Source organism: Suricata suricatta, chromosome 3, assembly GCF_006229205.1.
Source record: "Suricata suricatta isolate VVHF042 chromosome 3, meerkat_22Aug2017_6uvM2_HiC, whole genome shotgun sequence".
Lineage (NCBI taxonomy): Eukaryota > Metazoa > Chordata > Mammalia > Carnivora > Herpestidae > Suricata > Suricata suricatta.
This window is the reverse complement of record NC_043702.1, coordinates 32562114-32580715: the sequence shown is the minus strand read 5'-3', so window position 1 is coordinate 32580715 and position 18602 is coordinate 32562114. Positions and strand designations below refer to the sequence as shown.

At 43.1% G+C, this 18602-nt stretch overlaps 1 protein-coding gene across 1 annotated transcript in view; it reads right to left on the bottom strand.

Moving 5' to 3' along the window:
- MPP4 (membrane palmitoylated protein 4) overlaps window positions 1-14361 on the bottom strand; it is a 40149-nt gene extending 25788 nt beyond the window's left edge. The window contains exons 1-10 of the mRNA XM_029933283.1: window positions 14286-14361; window positions 13148-13240; window positions 11518-11639; window positions 8142-8219; window positions 6191-6271; window positions 4921-5052; window positions 4133-4214; window positions 2903-2988; window positions 1360-1431; window positions 471-667 (exon numbers count right to left, since the gene is read on the bottom strand). Of these exons, the coding sequence (XP_029789143.1) occupies window positions 471-667; window positions 1360-1431; window positions 2903-2988; window positions 4133-4214; window positions 4921-5052; window positions 6191-6271; window positions 8142-8219; window positions 11518-11639; window positions 13148-13240; window positions 14286-14361 (1019 nt within the window). The remainder of the gene's footprint in view (window positions 1-470; window positions 668-1359; window positions 1432-2902; window positions 2989-4132; window positions 4215-4920; window positions 5053-6190; window positions 6272-8141; window positions 8220-11517; window positions 11640-13147; window positions 13241-14285) is intronic.
- Window positions 14362-18602: the final 4241 nt, after the last annotated feature.

Sequence of the window (18602 nt, the reverse complement as noted above, 5' to 3'; positions counted from 1 at the left end):
GGTTTTCATCCTGCCTCTTTGGTCGCTCCTTCTCAATCTCTTTTGCTAGTTTATTTTCTTCTTCTAGATTTCTTAATATTGGCTGCGTCTTGGACCCTTTTCTATTTTCTATCTTTACTCGTTCTCTTGATCTCAAGGACACACAGATGACAGCCATGGGTTCAGATTCAATAACTGACGTTTCAGCTCAGACTTAATTGATTAATAGAGGGAGTTATAACTATCTTTTTAAGTTTGAGTTTCACAATTGTTTTTCTCCTTTTCTAGCTGATATGATTATTCTGATCTCCTTAGTATTTAAGATGCTTAGGGCATAGGGGCAAGTTGACTTTTGCATTTATAGATCAGTTTATGTGTTTATCTATCTGATTGTCTCTCCTCACCTCATCTTAACTGCAATAACAGAAGCCTGAGAAGCATTTTGTTTCCTGATAGCTCAGTCCTGAGTCCAGGAGTGAGAATTTTCTTACCTCTTCATAAGGTGGTTAGAAGGAATTAGACCAGCACAGGTACCAAGGTCTGAGATTTTCCGGGCCTGCCACCAGAGGGCATCATTCTGGTCCACAATCTGCAGGATGTCCCCTTTCTGGAAAGACAACCCTGCATCCATGCAGGGGATAGCGGGGTCCTCCTGGGGCCAGTACTCAGTCATGGCACGGACATACACCTGACAGTAGGTGCAAAATGGCCCCATCAGAAGAACTCTTGGGCTGTCAAGACTTAAAACCATTTCTCCACTCTTCCACCTACTGTGCCTATCTTTCCTCCCCATACTCTCCAAAAGGGAGAACTTGCCTCTTAAACTGAGTCTAAGATCCACACAAAAAAAGTAACTTTGCCAACAGAATCTTCTTAGTGCTAGGAAGTTTTTGCTCAAGTGTTTTCCATTCTTGATGTTACTTTTAACTTCTTATGCTCCATCTCCTTTTATTGTATTCATTTACTCATTTGCCTCTCATGTCATCAATATTCAGAAATGTCCAGGGAGCCTGGGTGGCTCAGTCAATTAAGCACCTGACTTCAGCTCAGGTCATGATCTCAGGGTTCATGAGTCTGAGTCCTGCGTTGGGTTGAGCTCGAGCCCTGCTTCACGTGAACACAAGCCCCATTTTGGGTGAGGCCTGCTTCTCTCTCTCTCTCTCTTCCCCCCACCCCACCCTTCATGGGATTCTCTCTCTCCCTCTCTGCCCTCACTCACTTGTGCCCTCCCTCTCTCTCTCAAAAAAAATGTGCAACGCAGTATTGAACAAATGTTCAACACATTATAGAGCAGGATAGTATGATACAAAATATTAAGTCATTATTATTGTTATTTGAGGATTTACAATATGTGGTTATGAAAGCTCAGTATATTCTTACCATTTTCTGGCTATTAACGGGAGGGGCAGAAACTGGAACCACCTTGAACATGATTGTACCACGAGACATAGCCTAGAAGATGTCAAAGGGGGGATAACAAATCACAGATTTCATTGGGTTACAGGGTTCCAGCAGATGGAGTTACAACACAGTGTGCCCAGCTTTAAAGGTGACATCCCCCACAGGGACTTTTACAAGGGTTCGATAGCTAAATATCACCATGCAGAAGCGGAAATTAGGAAGAAATTTAGCTGAGCTTCTGCCCTGTTGTGGGGCTCCAGGCCTGGCCTGCTAACCCCCACCCGGAGGCCTGGCATCCCCCAGGAACGCTCCATCTCATGACCTTATTCAGCAAGGTCTTCTTCCACAGACACTAGGGAAGGAGATGAGGTCCTGATCTGACTTCCCCTCCTCAAAGCTCAGTCAGTAACTGCTTCCTGAACACCTGGTCCTGCACCAGGCAGCCCGGCAGAGCTCCTTCCTCTGATGGGGAAGAAGAGGGCTCCCAAGCCTTCTTGAGGGATGGACAAGCTCCAAGCTCATGGTAGGAAGGGGGCCCTCAAACATTTTGGGGAGACAGAGAACCTATTAGCCTGACGGAGGAGGTATTAGAGGTCCAGAGGTGTACAAAACCTTGTCCTCCAGAAATTTCACAATCCCATCATCCTGCTCTGCAGCTGGCACCAAAATGGCAGAGGTGGAGCCATGTGTCTGTGATCGACTGTCCTTAAAGCTCCATGTGCAGCACCTTATAGCATGTGGTTTGCAGGATGTTCTGGTGCTATACTCCTTATAATCCCACCTCTCATTGACGTCCCCGAGGCACATCTATGAAAATTCAGTTTCCCCCCCAAAACCAGTTTGAGATCCTCTATGATGGACAGTTATCCATGTCAGCCCCCACACTTGGGGTGTGCATGGGGGAGACGGGTGGGGACATACCACTGTGGCCATGACAGCTGGACTGTGATTCAGGCAAAGGTTTGAAAAGTGGGAATGGGACCTAAAAGAAACCATAAACCATAAACTGGTCATAAACCCCAGTTTCAACCACCAAGGACAGTGGCAAGACAGGCAAGGAACTTCCCCTTCCCATAGGGTACCTCCCTTGACATCATTCCTACCCCAAAGCTACCTCAGCGAAGATACTGAATAGATTCAGCTGTATAAAAATGTTAGGGGAGCAAGGGTGGTTTGCTCAGGCTCAGACTCTCCTTCAGAGTCTCACTCTGGCAACGGCAGGATTAGTTTCCAAAGGAGCAACCCAGGCAACAAGGCACCTGGACTGGGAGACTGGTGGAGCCTTCCTGAGGCCGAAAGAACGGCTTGGGAAGAGAGGTCTCCCAGCAGTAAACCCGACTGGGGGTGGGGAGTGGGGGCTGAGCCGCACAGAAGCAGGAAAGCTCTGGGGGTCTGGAGAAAGGAAGCTGCCAAGAGGGACCAAACCCCCTCATGTTTCAGTGCCCACACCATGGGCCAGACAGGCTCAGGTCAGCCGCAGCACCGCACCGAGTTGGGGAGGAGGCAAACAGAAGACTGTTACCAGAATATGGATCACTTGCTCAGGGTCCAGTCCCTCAACTGAAACTCCATTCACTTCCACCAGTTTGTCTCCGGCATATAACAGCCCTAGGCAAACAGGAACACAAAACAAAGAAGTGTACAAGGAAACTGGCAAAAAAAAAGAGGTAGCTGTACCAAAGATTTTTAGCAAACTCAAATCATACTCTAACATTTAATAGCAAACCCAAGCACACTCTAACATTTAAATATTTACTCTGGAATAATAACAATAACAATACAGACTGGTTACTCTAGTATACATCACCACCAAAGCATAGAGAATGGCATTTTTATACCTCTTTACTGGGTATTAAATGATGGTGATATTTTTATTTCTGCTAATCTGTAAATGACACTATAAAATGAAGATAACACTAAAAATAAAGATGTCAGCGTCATGAGTAAATGATAAATGAAAAGAAAAGGGGAGGGGCATTCATCAGAAGAGGAAATGTGGAGAAACATGGGGGTTAAGATCAAGCCTTGAGAAATATGAAGTGAACAGTGGAGTTGTCAGAGGGAGAGATGAGAAGCATCCCCAGAACCTAAGGGTGATGAAAACTCCAAGACAGTTATGGTCAGTGACACCAAATGTTCTAGAGAGGTAAAAATGAAACAGGCTAAAGGAAGGGCCAAGGGACCTAGCAACTAGGAAATCCTTGGGGCCATTGCTCTGAGAATGTCGGGATATGAGGCACAGGCCGGGTCTCTAAGGCCCTGGGCAGGGAGGACACAGGGCAGCAAACACAGAAGCGCAGCAGTGAAAGGAAGGAAATTCAGTTCACTGAGAGAAAGGGCAAGCAACAGGCATTTCGAGGTGGGGCCGAGCCTTGTTGAAAGTGAAAGGACAAGGTGAAGAGAGTTGGGACTATAGAGCAGACAGACCTGGACTTGCAATCCTGACTCTAATTGTGCAACCTTGCATACCTTCGTTACTTAATCTCTTTGAGCCTCAGTTTCCTCTTCTGCAGAATGGCATGATAATACTTAGCTTGTTAGGTTACCACAATAATGTAAATGAGAGAACATTAATATGGGGCCTCAGTGAAGGAGGGAAACAGGGTTTTCTGGAATATTTATTCCCTCCCTCTTAGTAACCAAGCAATGCAATGCACAGAAGCCCTAACCTTGTTGAGGAAAGTGGGATTTCCCTGGAGAGAAGACTAAACACATTTCTCTGGTCACATTCATACCCTGCTGTTCAGCTTACCACTTCTCTCGGCCAGCCCTCCGTGGATGACTCTGGCCACCAGGATTTCCCCTGTCATCTCGTGGCGCTTGATGGTAGCTCCCTGGAGACAGAGGGCAGTGGAATCTGCTTTTACCTAACATGACCATTTTTCTGGTGGCTTCCCTCAGTATAGCTCTGGTCTGGTCAGAAGAGGGTGTTTATACCAACCAGGGCCATACTGTGCCATCAAAGTATAAGGCCATTCATCCAACCTTGGTCTATCAAAGTCTCTTTCCAACCACATAGATACAAAAGAATATTTAGATACTTCCAAAGATAAAGAAAACTCTCACCATTACAACCTAATCAAAGAGACTTCTTAGAAAATCAAATTAATGCCTCACTTAGCTTCCCATTAATCAAGAGAAAAATGTTTAGACAAATACATTGGAATTTAGTGAAGTGTATGTACATCAGAGAGCCAAATAATAAAATGAAATAAAATAAGAGTCCTATTTCTCACAGATTTTTCAACAAAGAAAAATACTAAGCAGAAATCTTTCCTAGAGAAAACATTATAACGTATAATGTGTTTAAAGCCACAGGCACAAGTCGCTGGCACCTGTTTCAGCCATTATCATAGATCCTCTCACATTTTCTGAATGCCTCAAACTATACCTGTAACTAGAGACAAAAATATTTAATATTACATTAAATAACTACTAGAGGTCACGTAGTTCACAATTAACCCACAGTTCATAATTAATCCTTGGTTCACAGTTAACCACGGTATAATTCTAAATGAAAAGATAAAGCGATTTCCTTACCAGGGGCTGTTGATTTTTCACCAAACAAACAATCCTCATTGCTTCCTCACTGTCAGGGATGTTGTCCGGCAATGGGGGGAGAAGGGGCTCAAAATCTTTCTGAGCCACAGTGTCATGGGCTCTGAGCAAGGCCTGGGAACAGAGAAGGCGAGGTGAACAAACATCATACATAGGACACACCCATCTAGAAGACTGTACGACACACCACCACCATCACTACTGGTACAATGACCAACATGCACGTGCTGGCCTTTTATGTGGATTAACTCCGTCTTCACCATAACTCCATGAGGCAGGCATATTTATTGTCCCCATTTTAAAAGAAACAAGGCAGGGAGAGGTTATATATATTCTTGCATGTCTGCTAAAATGGTTTTTGTTACTCTCTCATTTCCTACAACCCATGTAATCCATGGTGCTCCTACAAGCCTGAACTACAGAACAACTTCTGTAATATTTTCCCTAATTAAAACAGAATGGGGGGCAGTAATCAGAACATCTTGCTGGTTTAGTTTGTCAGTGACTCCCAAGGGCCTATGAGGAACAGAATGAGAAAAAGTAGCTTCCTGATTTAGGGCATAAGCAAAGAGTTCCTTCTAATGTCCCATTAGGTTAATTTTTTATTTCATCAGGTGGGGAAATAGTCATTCTATATAGCCCAGCCTGAGATTGGTGGACAGAATTGTACTGGAACTCAGAGAAAATTCTCTAGGATTATCTTGTGAACTAAAAATTTGACTCATTAAGTTCCATTGCTCCAAATGCAGACCTTCTCTTCAAGTTCTCATCTGTTGATAAAATGATCTCAAATTCTATAAGTACTATGAGAAAGGTATGTGTTCTACAATCAAATGTTTTTAAATAAAATGTTCTTCATATACCCCCCTCATTGAGTCAATCATCCATACACTATATTTTCTAAACACCTTCATACACTTTATCCAAAACTTAAAATATTTACAAGTTGGAAAGGAAGTATACATCCCTGATTGTCCCCCAGAATTTCAGAGGGACCATGGCTTTGCAGGGGGAGACAAGACACCATGAAAAGTTCTGGATGTCTCCTCATAACTTGCAGGCTTAGCTCCATGGCTAGCAACATGGGGCCAGTCACATCTGGGTCCCACATCTTTAAGAACAATCTGTTGGTCACCCATGTACAGTAATAGAATGTCTATTCAGAAAGCTCATTTTTTCACATTTATTTCTTCTTTCCAACTTTGCCTGTATGCCAGATGGGCATATCTTATCTATATTAATAAGCACTTGCCTTAAAGTGCGGAGCCTGGAGGATTTGTTTCAGTTCTCGGGTCTCAGGGGATTTAGGAGTTCCACGTAATATCCCCACTACCTGGTTGGTGAAAAAGTGTATACTGTAAAATTTTTAAAAGTCTTCATCACCTAGCTAACTTCACCCAGGCTGGATAACAGATATAGCATATTAACCTAAGACAAGCTGTTATTGAAGCCTTCATTTTCATCTTTAAAGTTGTGGCCTAGGATATTTCCTTATTCATTAAAATGTTTTACTACAGCAAGTTGAATCCAAGGTTGGGGGTTGATCTAAACCCCAGTGCCCCAGTCCTGTCCTGGCATATTATAGGCTTGGAGGGGGAACTAACATGATTTTGTCATATCATATGTACCAAGGCAATTTCCCTCTAGTGGTGCTAAAACTTCTCTTTGTTAATGTGAGTGCTTTATGGGTAGGTTAAGGAACCTGAGTTCTCCTTGCTCAAATACCAGGCTCAAATACCTGGAGAACTCAGGTAGCTTAACCCTGTGGATGCTCCATCAAATGAAAAAGGGAAATAGCAGTTTGTATTTTAGGACTTATTATTTGATTACCAATTTTAATATTTATTGCAATAAAAACTGTTAAACAGAATAAATTCTGATCTCTTTTCTGTGGTTTAGGTATAGACCTGCTTTCTGATAGGACATAGATCTTTTAAGACTATTAATCCATTCAATAAATATCTATTAAACATCTACTATATGCTAGGCACTGTTTTGAGTGATACAAATACAGTGCCAGACAAAAATCTCCATTCTCAAAAAAAATCCCCATTTTTTTTTATAGTGAGGAGAATTAAAAAGATAAATAAAACAGGAAGGTGGACAGGGAGTACTCTGAGGGGTTGCAATTTTAGGTAGGGTGACCAGAGAAAGCCTTAGTGCAAAGGTAACACTTCTGTGAAGAAGAGGAAGTAAATCATGTGGGTATATGGGCAAAAGCATTATTGACATATGGAATTGCAAGTGCAAAGGGCCTGTGGCAGGTGCATGCTGGTTCAAACAACCACAAGGGGTTAATCTGGCAGGAGCATAGTGAGCAAGGAAGAGAGCAGTGAGTGTTAAGTCAAAGAGGGAATGGGAACAATATTATGTTTGGCTCTCTAAGAACTGTGATGTGTGCCCTGAGATAGGGAGTCATTGGACAGGTTTAAGCAGAAAAGTGACATGATTTGACACCCCTTCCAAGAGGATCTCTTCAGCTTCTATTCTGGAATAGACTATGGGGAAGGGAGGCAAGGGTAGAAGCAGTAGACCAGGGAGGAGGGTATATTGCAATTATCTGTATATGAGATGATGATGGTTTCTATAGGTGGCATACCAGAGGTGATGAGATGCTGGATATATTTTGAAGCTGGCCCTGAAGGCTCTGTTGTCAGATTGGGTGTGAGGTATGAGAGAAAGCGATAACCCCAAAGAGTTTGGCCTGAGTATTACAAAAATAAAGGTGTCATTACTGAAATGGGAAAGGTTGGGAGAGGAGTGGGTGTGGGCGTGGGGACAATCAGGAGCTCACGGGCCATGTTAAGTGTGAGGGGCTCATTAAACATGCATCTAAGTGCAACGGGGAGGAGGCAGTTGGGTATAAGAGTTCAGGCAAAGAGCCCGCTAGAGATATAAATTTGTAAGACACTTCTATAACATTACCCTAGGGTTACATAGGATAAACTGAGTCTGAGGTTTAGGGAAAACCTAAACCTTTTATTTAGGTTTTTTGTCATTTGTTTCTTTGTTTGTTTGCTTAAATTTGAAGTGCTGGCCAATTTTCTCCCTTCTATTAAAGCTAAATTAGAAACACTTATGCAATACAAAAGCATCGGTCAAACTCTGCCATTGGATCCCTTAATTCATTTAAATTAACACTGCAAGTAAAATGGCTTCACGTCTAAAGCCCTATTATTCTGGGGATCAAATAACCACCTTACCTCATTGGATAACGTCTGTGCATGAGTTGTGGCAGGAGTGAGTTTCTTTTCTTTAAATTCCTGGAGACAATCATAAACCTGCAGGAGGGCAACGGTGGGAGGATGACACATTGCAAGGGGAGAACGCTTTGCAAGGGGAGAGACAGGCTGGGCTGCGGTGCAAGCAGCTGAGTGGCATGTGTGACTCACCGTCTAAGTTTGGGTTCAGTTTGGCGGCTTCAGTGCCTCAAAGGCTTAATTATTGGCTGCACTGGAAACTGATCTTCCCCAGCTACCATCGTGGTAAAAGGAAATTCAAACTTTTACTCTCATTAAATTGACAAGTGGGTTTTCCAGGGTTGAGACCAATAGGGATTTGGGGCCAGAGACCTGTAAGAAACTCTGTGCCAGGGCACATGCCGTGCTTGGGGTTCAGCAGAGGCTAGGCTCACCATCCATGCTGATTGCTCTCTGCTCTCATCTTCCATTTGTTTCCTCTTCCCCTCGTAATTCGCCTGTAAGGGTTCATTTATAAAATTTCCACTCTGCCTCTGCTGACCCCAGGAGTTTAGGGTGAGCGTGCCGGGGCGTGCCCGGCTCTGGAGTGCGGCCCTTCTTACTTTAGGAATCTAGTTCCTCTCACAGGCGGAGGAATGAGGCCCAAGAGGTCAGTCAGGCCCAGCCTTCCTCCATCTAGCTGGGGGGTGACGTGCTTCCTCGTGCCTCCCCGTCCCAGCTCTCAGGTTTCCCTGGAAGAGACACGGCTGATGAACTGAGGCAGGGTGAGCAAGGGGATCCCTTTAGTGACAAGAAAACCCCTGTTTGAGCTTAATCCCAAGAGGAAAACATGCCTGACAGGACTCAGGTGGGGCTTTTCCTCCCCAGTTGTCTTGAGATATAACTGACAGGTAACGTGGTGGGAGTGTAAGGTGCACAGTATGTTGATTTGACATATGAATGAACTGCAGAATGATTACCACAGTGAGGTTAGTCAACATCTCCTTCACCTCACGTAATTATGATTGTGTGTGAGGGTGTGTTAAGAACATTTAAGATCTATCCTTTTAGCAATTTTCAAGTACATAATACAATACTATGAACTATAATCACTACGCTGTACACTACACCCCTAGAAGTTACTCATCCCATAACCAAAGTCTGCACCCTTTGACCAGCGTCTCCCCGTTCCCTGCAGCCAGAGCCCCTTCCTTGCAACCATCCATCTATGAGCTCTGCTTTGTTAGATTCCGCATCCAAGTGAAAACATACTACGTTTGTTTTTCTGTGTCTGACTTATTTCACTCAGCACAATGCCCTCCAGGTCCATCCATGTTGTTGCAAAAGGGAGGATTTCTTTTTTTATGGCTGAATAACATCCCATTGTATATTTCACGTCTAGGTATGTATTCAAAGGAAAAGAAATCACAATCTCAAAGAGGTCCCTGCGCGCCTGAGCTCACGGAGGCAGTGGTCGCAATAATCATGACATGGACACAGCTTGAGTGTCTGACAATGGACCAGTAGATGAAGAAATCAAGACTTTCTAAACGAGTGCTGTGAGGTACCTCTTTGTTCATGCTAAAGATGTTGCCACTTCCTCTTATTTTTTTTTTTCAATTTATTTATTTTGAAGAGAGCGAGCCGGGGAGAGGCAGTGAGAGAGGGAAAGAGAGAATCCCAAGCAGGCTCTGCACTGTTAGTGCAGAACCCTACCCTGGGCTCGATCTCACAGTGCATGAGATCATGACCTGAGCTGAAATCAAGAGTGGGATGACTGACTGACTGAGCCGACCAGGCGCCCCACCATCTTCTCTTATTTTAAGTAATATCTTAACAAGCATCATACAACTGGCCACATTTCACACTTAACTGAAGGAAACGCCCACATCCCAAAAGTTAACTTTAAAAGAATCTTTCTTAAAAATAACGTTTGAACAAAATTATAATCAGATAGTAGGTGTTCTTGTACAGTGCATGAAATTATAGCCAAATTTTAAAAAAAGAAGAAATCTTCAAGGTAAGAAAAATTTAAGATTGGGGCTCCTTCGTGGCTCAGTCAGTTGAGCCTCCAAATCTTGATTTCAGCTCAGGTCAGGATCTCGCAGTCGTAAGATTGAGCCCTCAGTCAGGCTCAGCTCAAGAAGCCTGTGAAGATTCTCTCTCCCTCTCCCTCTGCCCCTCCCCTGCTCATGCACGTGCACAAGCTGTCGAACTTTCTTGCTCTCTCTCTCTGAAAGAAAGAGAAAAACAAAAATTTAAGATGCCTAAACAGAACTGTATATATCTCATTTCCTGATTTTAAGAAACAGAGAGGAATAATTTTTTAAAAGCATTTTTATTTGTACTGAGTTTTAGCCTCAAGGACAAAGGGTTGTAGACAGATGCTAACGGTGCAGATGGCCATTTGTGGTGGCTGCTTTGTGACCCCAGGGTCCTCTGGAAGAAAAGGAACTGGGAGAGAAAAGAGGCGCTGCTGTATTCTTCCCCAGCTAAATTAATTCCTTCATAAGCCAAGAGGTTTTGTAGCTCTTCTCTGAGGATTGCTGTGATATTGTGATTTATAATAAGAATTATATTATTTGCTCTGGCCCTAATTCTGGCTCAGAGCTTCTAAAACCTTTGGAATTTCCTAAGCAGGGAAAGCATGCTTTTTTTTATGTTAATGAAGTGATTTCTGGAAAGCACCTAAGGTTAAGGGCAGGTTGCCAGGAGAACCAGTCAAGTAATTCAACTGTTGGAAATTTCAGTCCACCCCATCCCCACCCCGTTCCTCCACAACAAAATCTGGGGGGAGGCAGAGGGGCTGGGAGATTGAATCAATTCCTGTTGACTAATGATCTAATCAGCTATGTAATGAAGCCTCCAGAAAAGCCCAAAAGGACTGGGTTTGTTAGAACTTTGGTTTGGTGAACATGTGGGAATCTAGGGGAGAGCCGAGAGGGCACAGAAGCTCTTCACGCCTTCCCACAGGCCTTGCCTTATTTATTTCTTCCATCTGGCTGTTCCTGAGTTATATAAATCCTTTTATAGTAAACTGGTAATCTGGCAAGACACTTGGTCAGAAGTATGGGTACCAATCTGGGCTTGTGACTGGTGTCTGAAGTGGGAGGAGGAAACAGCAGTCTTGTGAGACTGAACCCTTCACCTGTGGGACCTGATGCTATCTCCAGACAGTGTCAGAATTGAGATGAATTGTAGGACACTACGAGTATCCAGAGAATTGTTGGTGTGGGAACGCCCACCCCATGTTGGAAATTCTCAAACACGCGTAAGAATTAGCCCTCTAAGAACATTTACCAGGATGGAATTTCCTGACAGCTGACCAGTGGCACAGCCAGGTGAGCAGTTTCCAGCTCCCACAGTAAATGCAAAGGCTTCCAGGTGATGAGACGCTCACCTTGAGCAGAGCCTGCAGCCACGGCGAGTGGAGGAGATCGTACAGGAGACATACCCCAGTCACATCTCGGCTATAAAACAGATTCAGCTCCTGCAGCACAAGCCTCAGGATCCCGGAGAGACCTGGAGAAGGGAAAGGGTAGAGACGGGGTGGCCAGTGTGGGTGAAGAAAGGCAGGTGAAATATGAAAGATAACTCACTGGGATGTGCCACAGCAACTCCTGAAGAAGGAGATGGTGCTGGATTTAAGGCTCAGGTTTCAAGCCTTGTTCCATCACTGTGTGAGCTTCAGAAAATCACCCAACTATCTGAAAACCAGTTTCCTTGGGGCAAAATGAGAATATGCTAGCTTTCCCATAGTGTTGTTGGGAACATTAGATGACATAATTGATCATAGTATATACAGATGTTAGGTTTATGAGTCCAGTATTGCTTTCCCTTACCCACTTTTACCAGCCTTTGGTTTATTCCAAAATTATCTAGTTGTTTCCTGGATCTTCCTTCTCGAATTCACACATAATCATTTGTCTTAACCCTTTCTGAAAGTTCTTATTGAAAGTGTGATTGAAAAACTGTCAATAGGTTTTAAATACAAATCTTAAGATTCCACTGATTAAAGAAATGAAACAGTTTTTAGTGAATGCTTGATTTTTCAACAAATAGAAATTCTATTTGTTGTAGTGATATTTAGAATGTGAACAAATTGTGAAGTTCTAGGTTTAAATAAAACATCGGGGATAAGAGAGAAAGAGAGGTTTTGAACTCACCGTGCCAATTTCTTTCCATTATGCTTTGAAAATTGCTTATACTCATTACTAATAGATGTAGTAGGATACTCTAAAGGGTACAACTTCCTTATAAGGATCACAGTAAATCTGGGGTGCCAGAGTGGCTCAGTCAGTTAAGCTTCTGACTCTTGATTCTGGCTCAGGTCATGATCTCACAGTTCATTAAATGGAGCCCCAGGTTGGACTCCATGCTGCCAACAAGGAGCCTTCTTGGGATTCTCTCTCCCTTTCCCTCGCCTCTCCCTTGCATGCTCTTTCTCAAAAAAATAATTTAAAAAAAAATAAAAAAGAATCACAATAGGGGCACCTGAGCAGCTCAGTTGGTTGAGCATCTGAGTTGGGCTCGGGTCATGATCTCTGGGTTCATGAGTTTGAGCCCCACATCAGAGTCACTGCTGTCAGTGCCTTTGGGTCCTCTGTCATCCTCTTTCTTCTCTCTGCCCCTCCCCTGTTCCTGCTCTTCCTCTCTCAAAAACAAATAAACATTAAATAAGTTTTTTTTTAATGTTTTATTTATTTTTGATACAGAGAGAGACAGAGCATGAGAGGGGGAGGGGCAGAGAGAGAAGGAGACACAGAACCAGAAGCAGGCTCCAGGCTCTGAGCTAGCTGTCAGCACAGAGCCTGACGCGGGGCTCGAACCCACGAACGTGAGATCTGACCTGAGACGAAGCCGGAGGCTTAACCGACTGAGCCACCCAGGTGCCCCAAAAACAAATAAACATTAAAAAATGAAATAAAAAGAATCACACAAAATCTATCAGAATCCCTACATTTGATCTCATATTTAGAGTGATATTATAAGGCCTTTCTGGTCTAGAAGGGAGTCCTGGCCCCACATACCATTCTCTGGATTGGTGGCTGTAGAGGGCTTCATGTCCTTCTTGTCTGGTGGATCTGCGCCTTTGTCTGTCTGGATCCCTCCTCCCTGGATAGCTTTCGGGAGGAGTCAGAGCTGGGAGCAGACCAGTAGCTCACAGCACACAGCTCACTCAGTCACGCTGGTCATGCAGCTCTCACGCACTGGAACAGATTTTCAACAGCATTTAAATTGAGCAAGTCTAGCCCTGTGCTCACCCTGGGATCCATATCAAAGAAAACACTTGTCCTATGGAGCTTACTCCCTAAATTACCTCCTCACTACAATTTCATAGCACACTCCTCCGGCTATGCTCTTTTTTTTTTTTTAACAAGTGACAAACAAATATTTCTTTTCCTCTTCTTTGTCAAGTTAATGTTCCCATCCTTCAGAGCTCAGAAGAGGCTTCCCTGGCTTGACTCCCCTCAGGTGCCCTGTTCTCTCTCACTACACCTGTAGTTCTTCATGGCACAGATCACAATGGCAAGAGTCAAGGTTATTCCTGAGGCATACTCTTAGAGGTTGTTTTCTCTATACTGCTTTCAGGTTTCTTTTCAAGAAACAGAAATCCAGAAAAATAGTGGCAAACAGGGTAGAAGTTTATATCTTGCTTATGTAAAAATGTAGAGGCAGAGAAAATTCAGGACCGGTGGGGCAGCCTTGTTCCATGAAGTGCTCAGAGAATGGTCTCCTAGCTCAGGCTCTTCTACCCTGGCGTGCGGTATGGTTCTCATTTTCCTGTTCCAAAATGGTGGCGGGGCTCCAACATCACTTCCACATCTTAGCCCCCAAAATGGGGATTAAGAAAACAGGGCAAAGGGTCATGCTCACAACTTCAGAGAAGTTGCCCCATATAATGAAAAATCACCTGGTATAATTTTCAAACACCTCACTGGACTTTCATGTTGCTTAAAACCATGATGACGACAACAACAAAACTCCTATAATTTTCAGAGCCTAGAGCCCAACTTTACCTATAAACACAAAGTATTTTTGCATAATATACCTTGAATTTTCAGAAATGGTATTAGCATAATTGAAAAATGAATTTACTTGGTTTTGCTTGGACTTTATCAAGCTGTTCACTATTTCAGAAAATCACGTCAATAATGCTAAGGCTACTCATAGCATTTAGGGCATCACAGTGACACAGCACACTCTCTGGCTTTATCCGTGTCTGCATTCGAAGCTGCTGCATCCCTGGTGGATTTTTTTTATAGGTGCAAACATGTTATTTTATTATATTTTTTGATGTAGTGATATTCCAGATTTATATATTGAAATATACAATATCTTATTGACTACATTTACTTAACTTCCCCTTTTTATTATCCCTAAGACATGATATAGATGGATTTTCTTCTTTTGAAGTAAGTGTCTTATTTTGGGTTTCCCCAGAATCAGACACAGAGTAGAGAGTCCAGTGGGATGATTTGTTTGGAAAGTGATCCCAGAAAACCCCAGTAGCAGAGTAGGATATTAAGACAAGGCAAGGTTAGTGCTGTCAACAAATGTCCAAATGTCCACCGATGGATGAAGGGATAAAGATGTGGTATACACACACACACACAATGGAATATTACTCGGCAATCAAAAAGAATGGAATCTTGCCATTTTCCAACTGTGTGGATAGAACTAGACGGTATTATGCTAAACGAAACTGGTCAGAGAAAGACATATATCATATGACTTCACTCATATGAGGACTTTAAGATACAAATCAGATGAACGTAAGGGAAAGGAAGCAAAAATAATATAAAAATAGGGAGGGGACAAAACTTAAGAGACTCTTAAATACAGAGAGTAAACTGAACATTGCTGGAGGGATTGTGGGTTGGGGATGGCCAAGGGGCATTGAGGAAGACACCTGTTGGGATGAGCACTGGGTGTTACATGTAGGGGATGAATCACTGGAATCTACTCCTGAAATCAGTTTTGCACTATATGCTTACTAACTTGGATGTAAATGAAAAAATAAATTAATTTAAAAGATGTAAACAATGACATTAAAAAAAAAAGACAAGGTAAAGGGAAAAGCCAGTGAAAGGTGTATCAAGCAAGTAAATTGTTGAGGAAATATGGGACAAGAAAGTGGGGATATTTATACACCAATGCTGCCAGGGATTGGCTGAGGGACTTTCCCAGAGAACATTACTTCTAGTCCTTCTGGCCGGTACATGCATACTTTCAGACAGTGAGTACAGGTGCTGCAGTTTGAAGTTGGCCTGGAGGGGGTGGAGGGGGGCTAGGGCACTTGGGTGGCTCAGTCAGTTAAGCGTCCTACTCTTGGTTTTGACTCAGGTCGTGATCTCATGGTTGGTGAGCAGGAGACCCGCGCTCTGCACTGTAAGTGCTCAGGATTCTCTCTCTCTTTCTCTCTCTCTGCTCCTCCCCAACTCATGCATGTGCTTTCTCTTTCTCAAAATAAACAAATAAATTTTAAAAAATTATCTCTCTCTCCCTCTGCTCCTCTCCCCCACCGGCACTCTGTAAACAAATAAATTAAAAAATTAAACTGTAGTTGGCCTGGAGTGCACCAAAATTGTAAGGACCAAGGGCATATGCATAGGGCACCAACAGCATTTGTTAGTGTAGGATAATAAAGGATAAATTGGGATTTTTTTAAAAAGGAGTATTTCAAATTAGTTGTTAAAGACTGGGATATTGTATCTGACATGGTTGAGAACCACTGAATAGAATTTAGACATTGTAGGGTTGAACCAGGGAGGCCATCTAGAAAAAGACAGATCATTATTATGTTGTCTCTAAATTCCAAGACAGTGAGAAGAGCAACACGGAAAGCTGTTACGAGATTTTGGACAACCTTCCCATACACATTCTTTCCCAGTCACACTAAAGTATTTTAGTTTGCTAGACTCTAAGAAAATGAGATGTCAACATGCTTTTGCCATGCCCACCACCACCCACCCTGCCCAGCCCCAAATGAGTTAGGTTAAACCTTGTCCTTTTCCTGTTTTCTAGTTTTTGAGCCTCTATTGAATCATTTAGCACATGTGCATGTATGACTCACCTTCCTTCCAAGATGGGAGCACCTTTAGGGTAGGGAACCGAGAAGGGAGATGGAGCGTCTCCCAGACAGAGAAAAATCAGAGCAAACAGATGGGCTGGCACCAAGCCATCATATTCAGGCAACTGCTGAAGGGCACCTCACAGACTACACTTCCTTAGAGAGGCAGTACAGATTAACAAGCCAACTGTGATTTGTGTAAGGTGGACCACATTTATTCCATATTTGCTGCCCAAATGACAGTGTGCCAGACTGGACCTATCTATGCAGCAGCTGGGGGCGCTAGACTGTGCCATCCTGAGATGAGTTTCTTGTGAAGGAGATTTACAAATAGATTGTGATTGCTGTAGGGACTCTGATTAAGAAAGCTTCCAATAAATATACCACTAACTCCAGGGTTGCACAGATAAATGAATTCACATATTCTACAAGGCTCATGTTGACTAAAATCTCCTCACCTATGGAGGTGTAAACGGTAATTTTCATCTCCACAACTTAGGTGAATTCTAAAACCCGTGCTTGGCTTGTTGTTATCAGGTTCTCATGACAAATTTGCTCTGGACTGAATTGTGTTCCCCCAAATTCAGATGTTGAAGCCCTAACTCCACTGTGATAGACCTTTGGGAGATGATTAAGTTTAGATGAGGCCAGGAGGGTGGGCCCCAGGGAGCTTGCTCTCCAGTTAATCTCTCTGCCAGGTGAGGACACAGCAAGAAGGAGGTTCTCTTCAGGCCAGGAAGAGGGACCTCACCAGAAACTGCCCATGATCGCACCCTGATCTCAGACTTCCAGTCTCCAGAACTATGAGAAAATAAATCTGTTGTTTAAGCCACCAGTCCCTGGTATTAGCCCAAGGTAAGACAAAAATTCATAGAAGAAAACCTCAGAAAATGTTTTTCCCTCTCTCCATATGTCTACAAAAACTGTTGTGACACTTTGGTTCAGAATCTGTTTTGCAATTCCCTTCTGCATTAACTTTTTCAGTGTTCGGCTCCTGCGTGGGTCACGACTGCAGCGGGTCAGGAGCGTGGACCTTGTGCTTTCCAGGTCACTGCTGAACCCTCAGCACCTGTAACAGCACTGGTGCCGTATTTCCAGTTGTTGAGAAGGAACAGAAAAATGGGAGGCCAAAATACAGAAGTGAAAGACTGATACCTTCCCGAGCAGTTCAAGAGCAGCTGGGATGTCAATCCTGAAGCGGGAGCTGTTGGACTCCAAAGGCCTCCCCTGCTTCTCTTCCTCAGCTTGGCTATATTGACTTCAACCTCTTCCCCTACCCAACTTTGAAATCCGGGACCGAGATCTTGAAGATCATCAAAAGTAACTTTCATTTTTCAGATGAGGAATCTGACATTCAAAGGGGATATTCAGTAGAGTTATCAAGTAATAAAATCAAAAGGTTTCCTCTTTTGTTTCCAGGACTAGCCCTGAAAAATGCTAGTAACTGACAGAAGACTATATAATACTTCTTCTTTGCTTTTTCATGACTTCTGGACCAACTTTGTAGTTAGAACTTAACTTATTTCTACTGTCATAAAATTGTCATGAAATTGACTGAGGCTGCAAGTAATTAAATAGCTAACCATATGCAATTCTAGACTAATTAAGTAACAGAGGAAGGAGCACCAGTTCTTAACTGAGAAGCTGCATTAGTGTTATTGACTCATAAGGAATTTGTCCTAAATATTACTTTAAAATTCGGTATTTCCATGAACCTGAAAAAATGTAGTGATTACTACTAAATGCCATTCCCTCTGCTCAATTAAGCTCATTTCTTCAAAATAATATTTTCTAACAGACAAAGCCTGAAAAAGCACTTGAAAACGTAGTAAGTAATGGCCCATACAAAAATGGCCCACGTTCCCCTGGGTCAAAACGCTGCCAATTAGGGCTAGGACAAATGCTCACTTTTACTCCGTCTACATGACAACTCATTTTTCCATACTTAAGACATGGTTTCCCAAAGCAAAATCTGCTCTTTCAAAATCACAGAGTTCTCCATATGGTTTGGGTTACAAGGAAACCAGACCGTTGGAATTACATTACCCAGAATCTTCTTTTTAGCTATTACAAATTGACAGAAGCACAGACATTTACAGATACTTTCTTGTAACTGAGAATCATTTGGCAGAGTCTCTTACCTGTAAGACCGCAAACATCCAACGTTGCTCCCACCCAGAGAGAAGCTTTGGAGGAAAATATACTTGTGGGCTATTAGTTGCCAAAGTCACCTCGCTGTCCTAGACACAATCTCTGCACATCCTCTTTGATCTAATCCACAGAAGCCTAACCCAGCCTAACCACTAAATTACTCATAAGCTTCCCCTGCCACAAATCTTTAAGTATTCCTTGCACTGAGAAGTGCAACAGATCATTTTCAACCTTCGTGTTGATATCTTCCCTCAAAATGC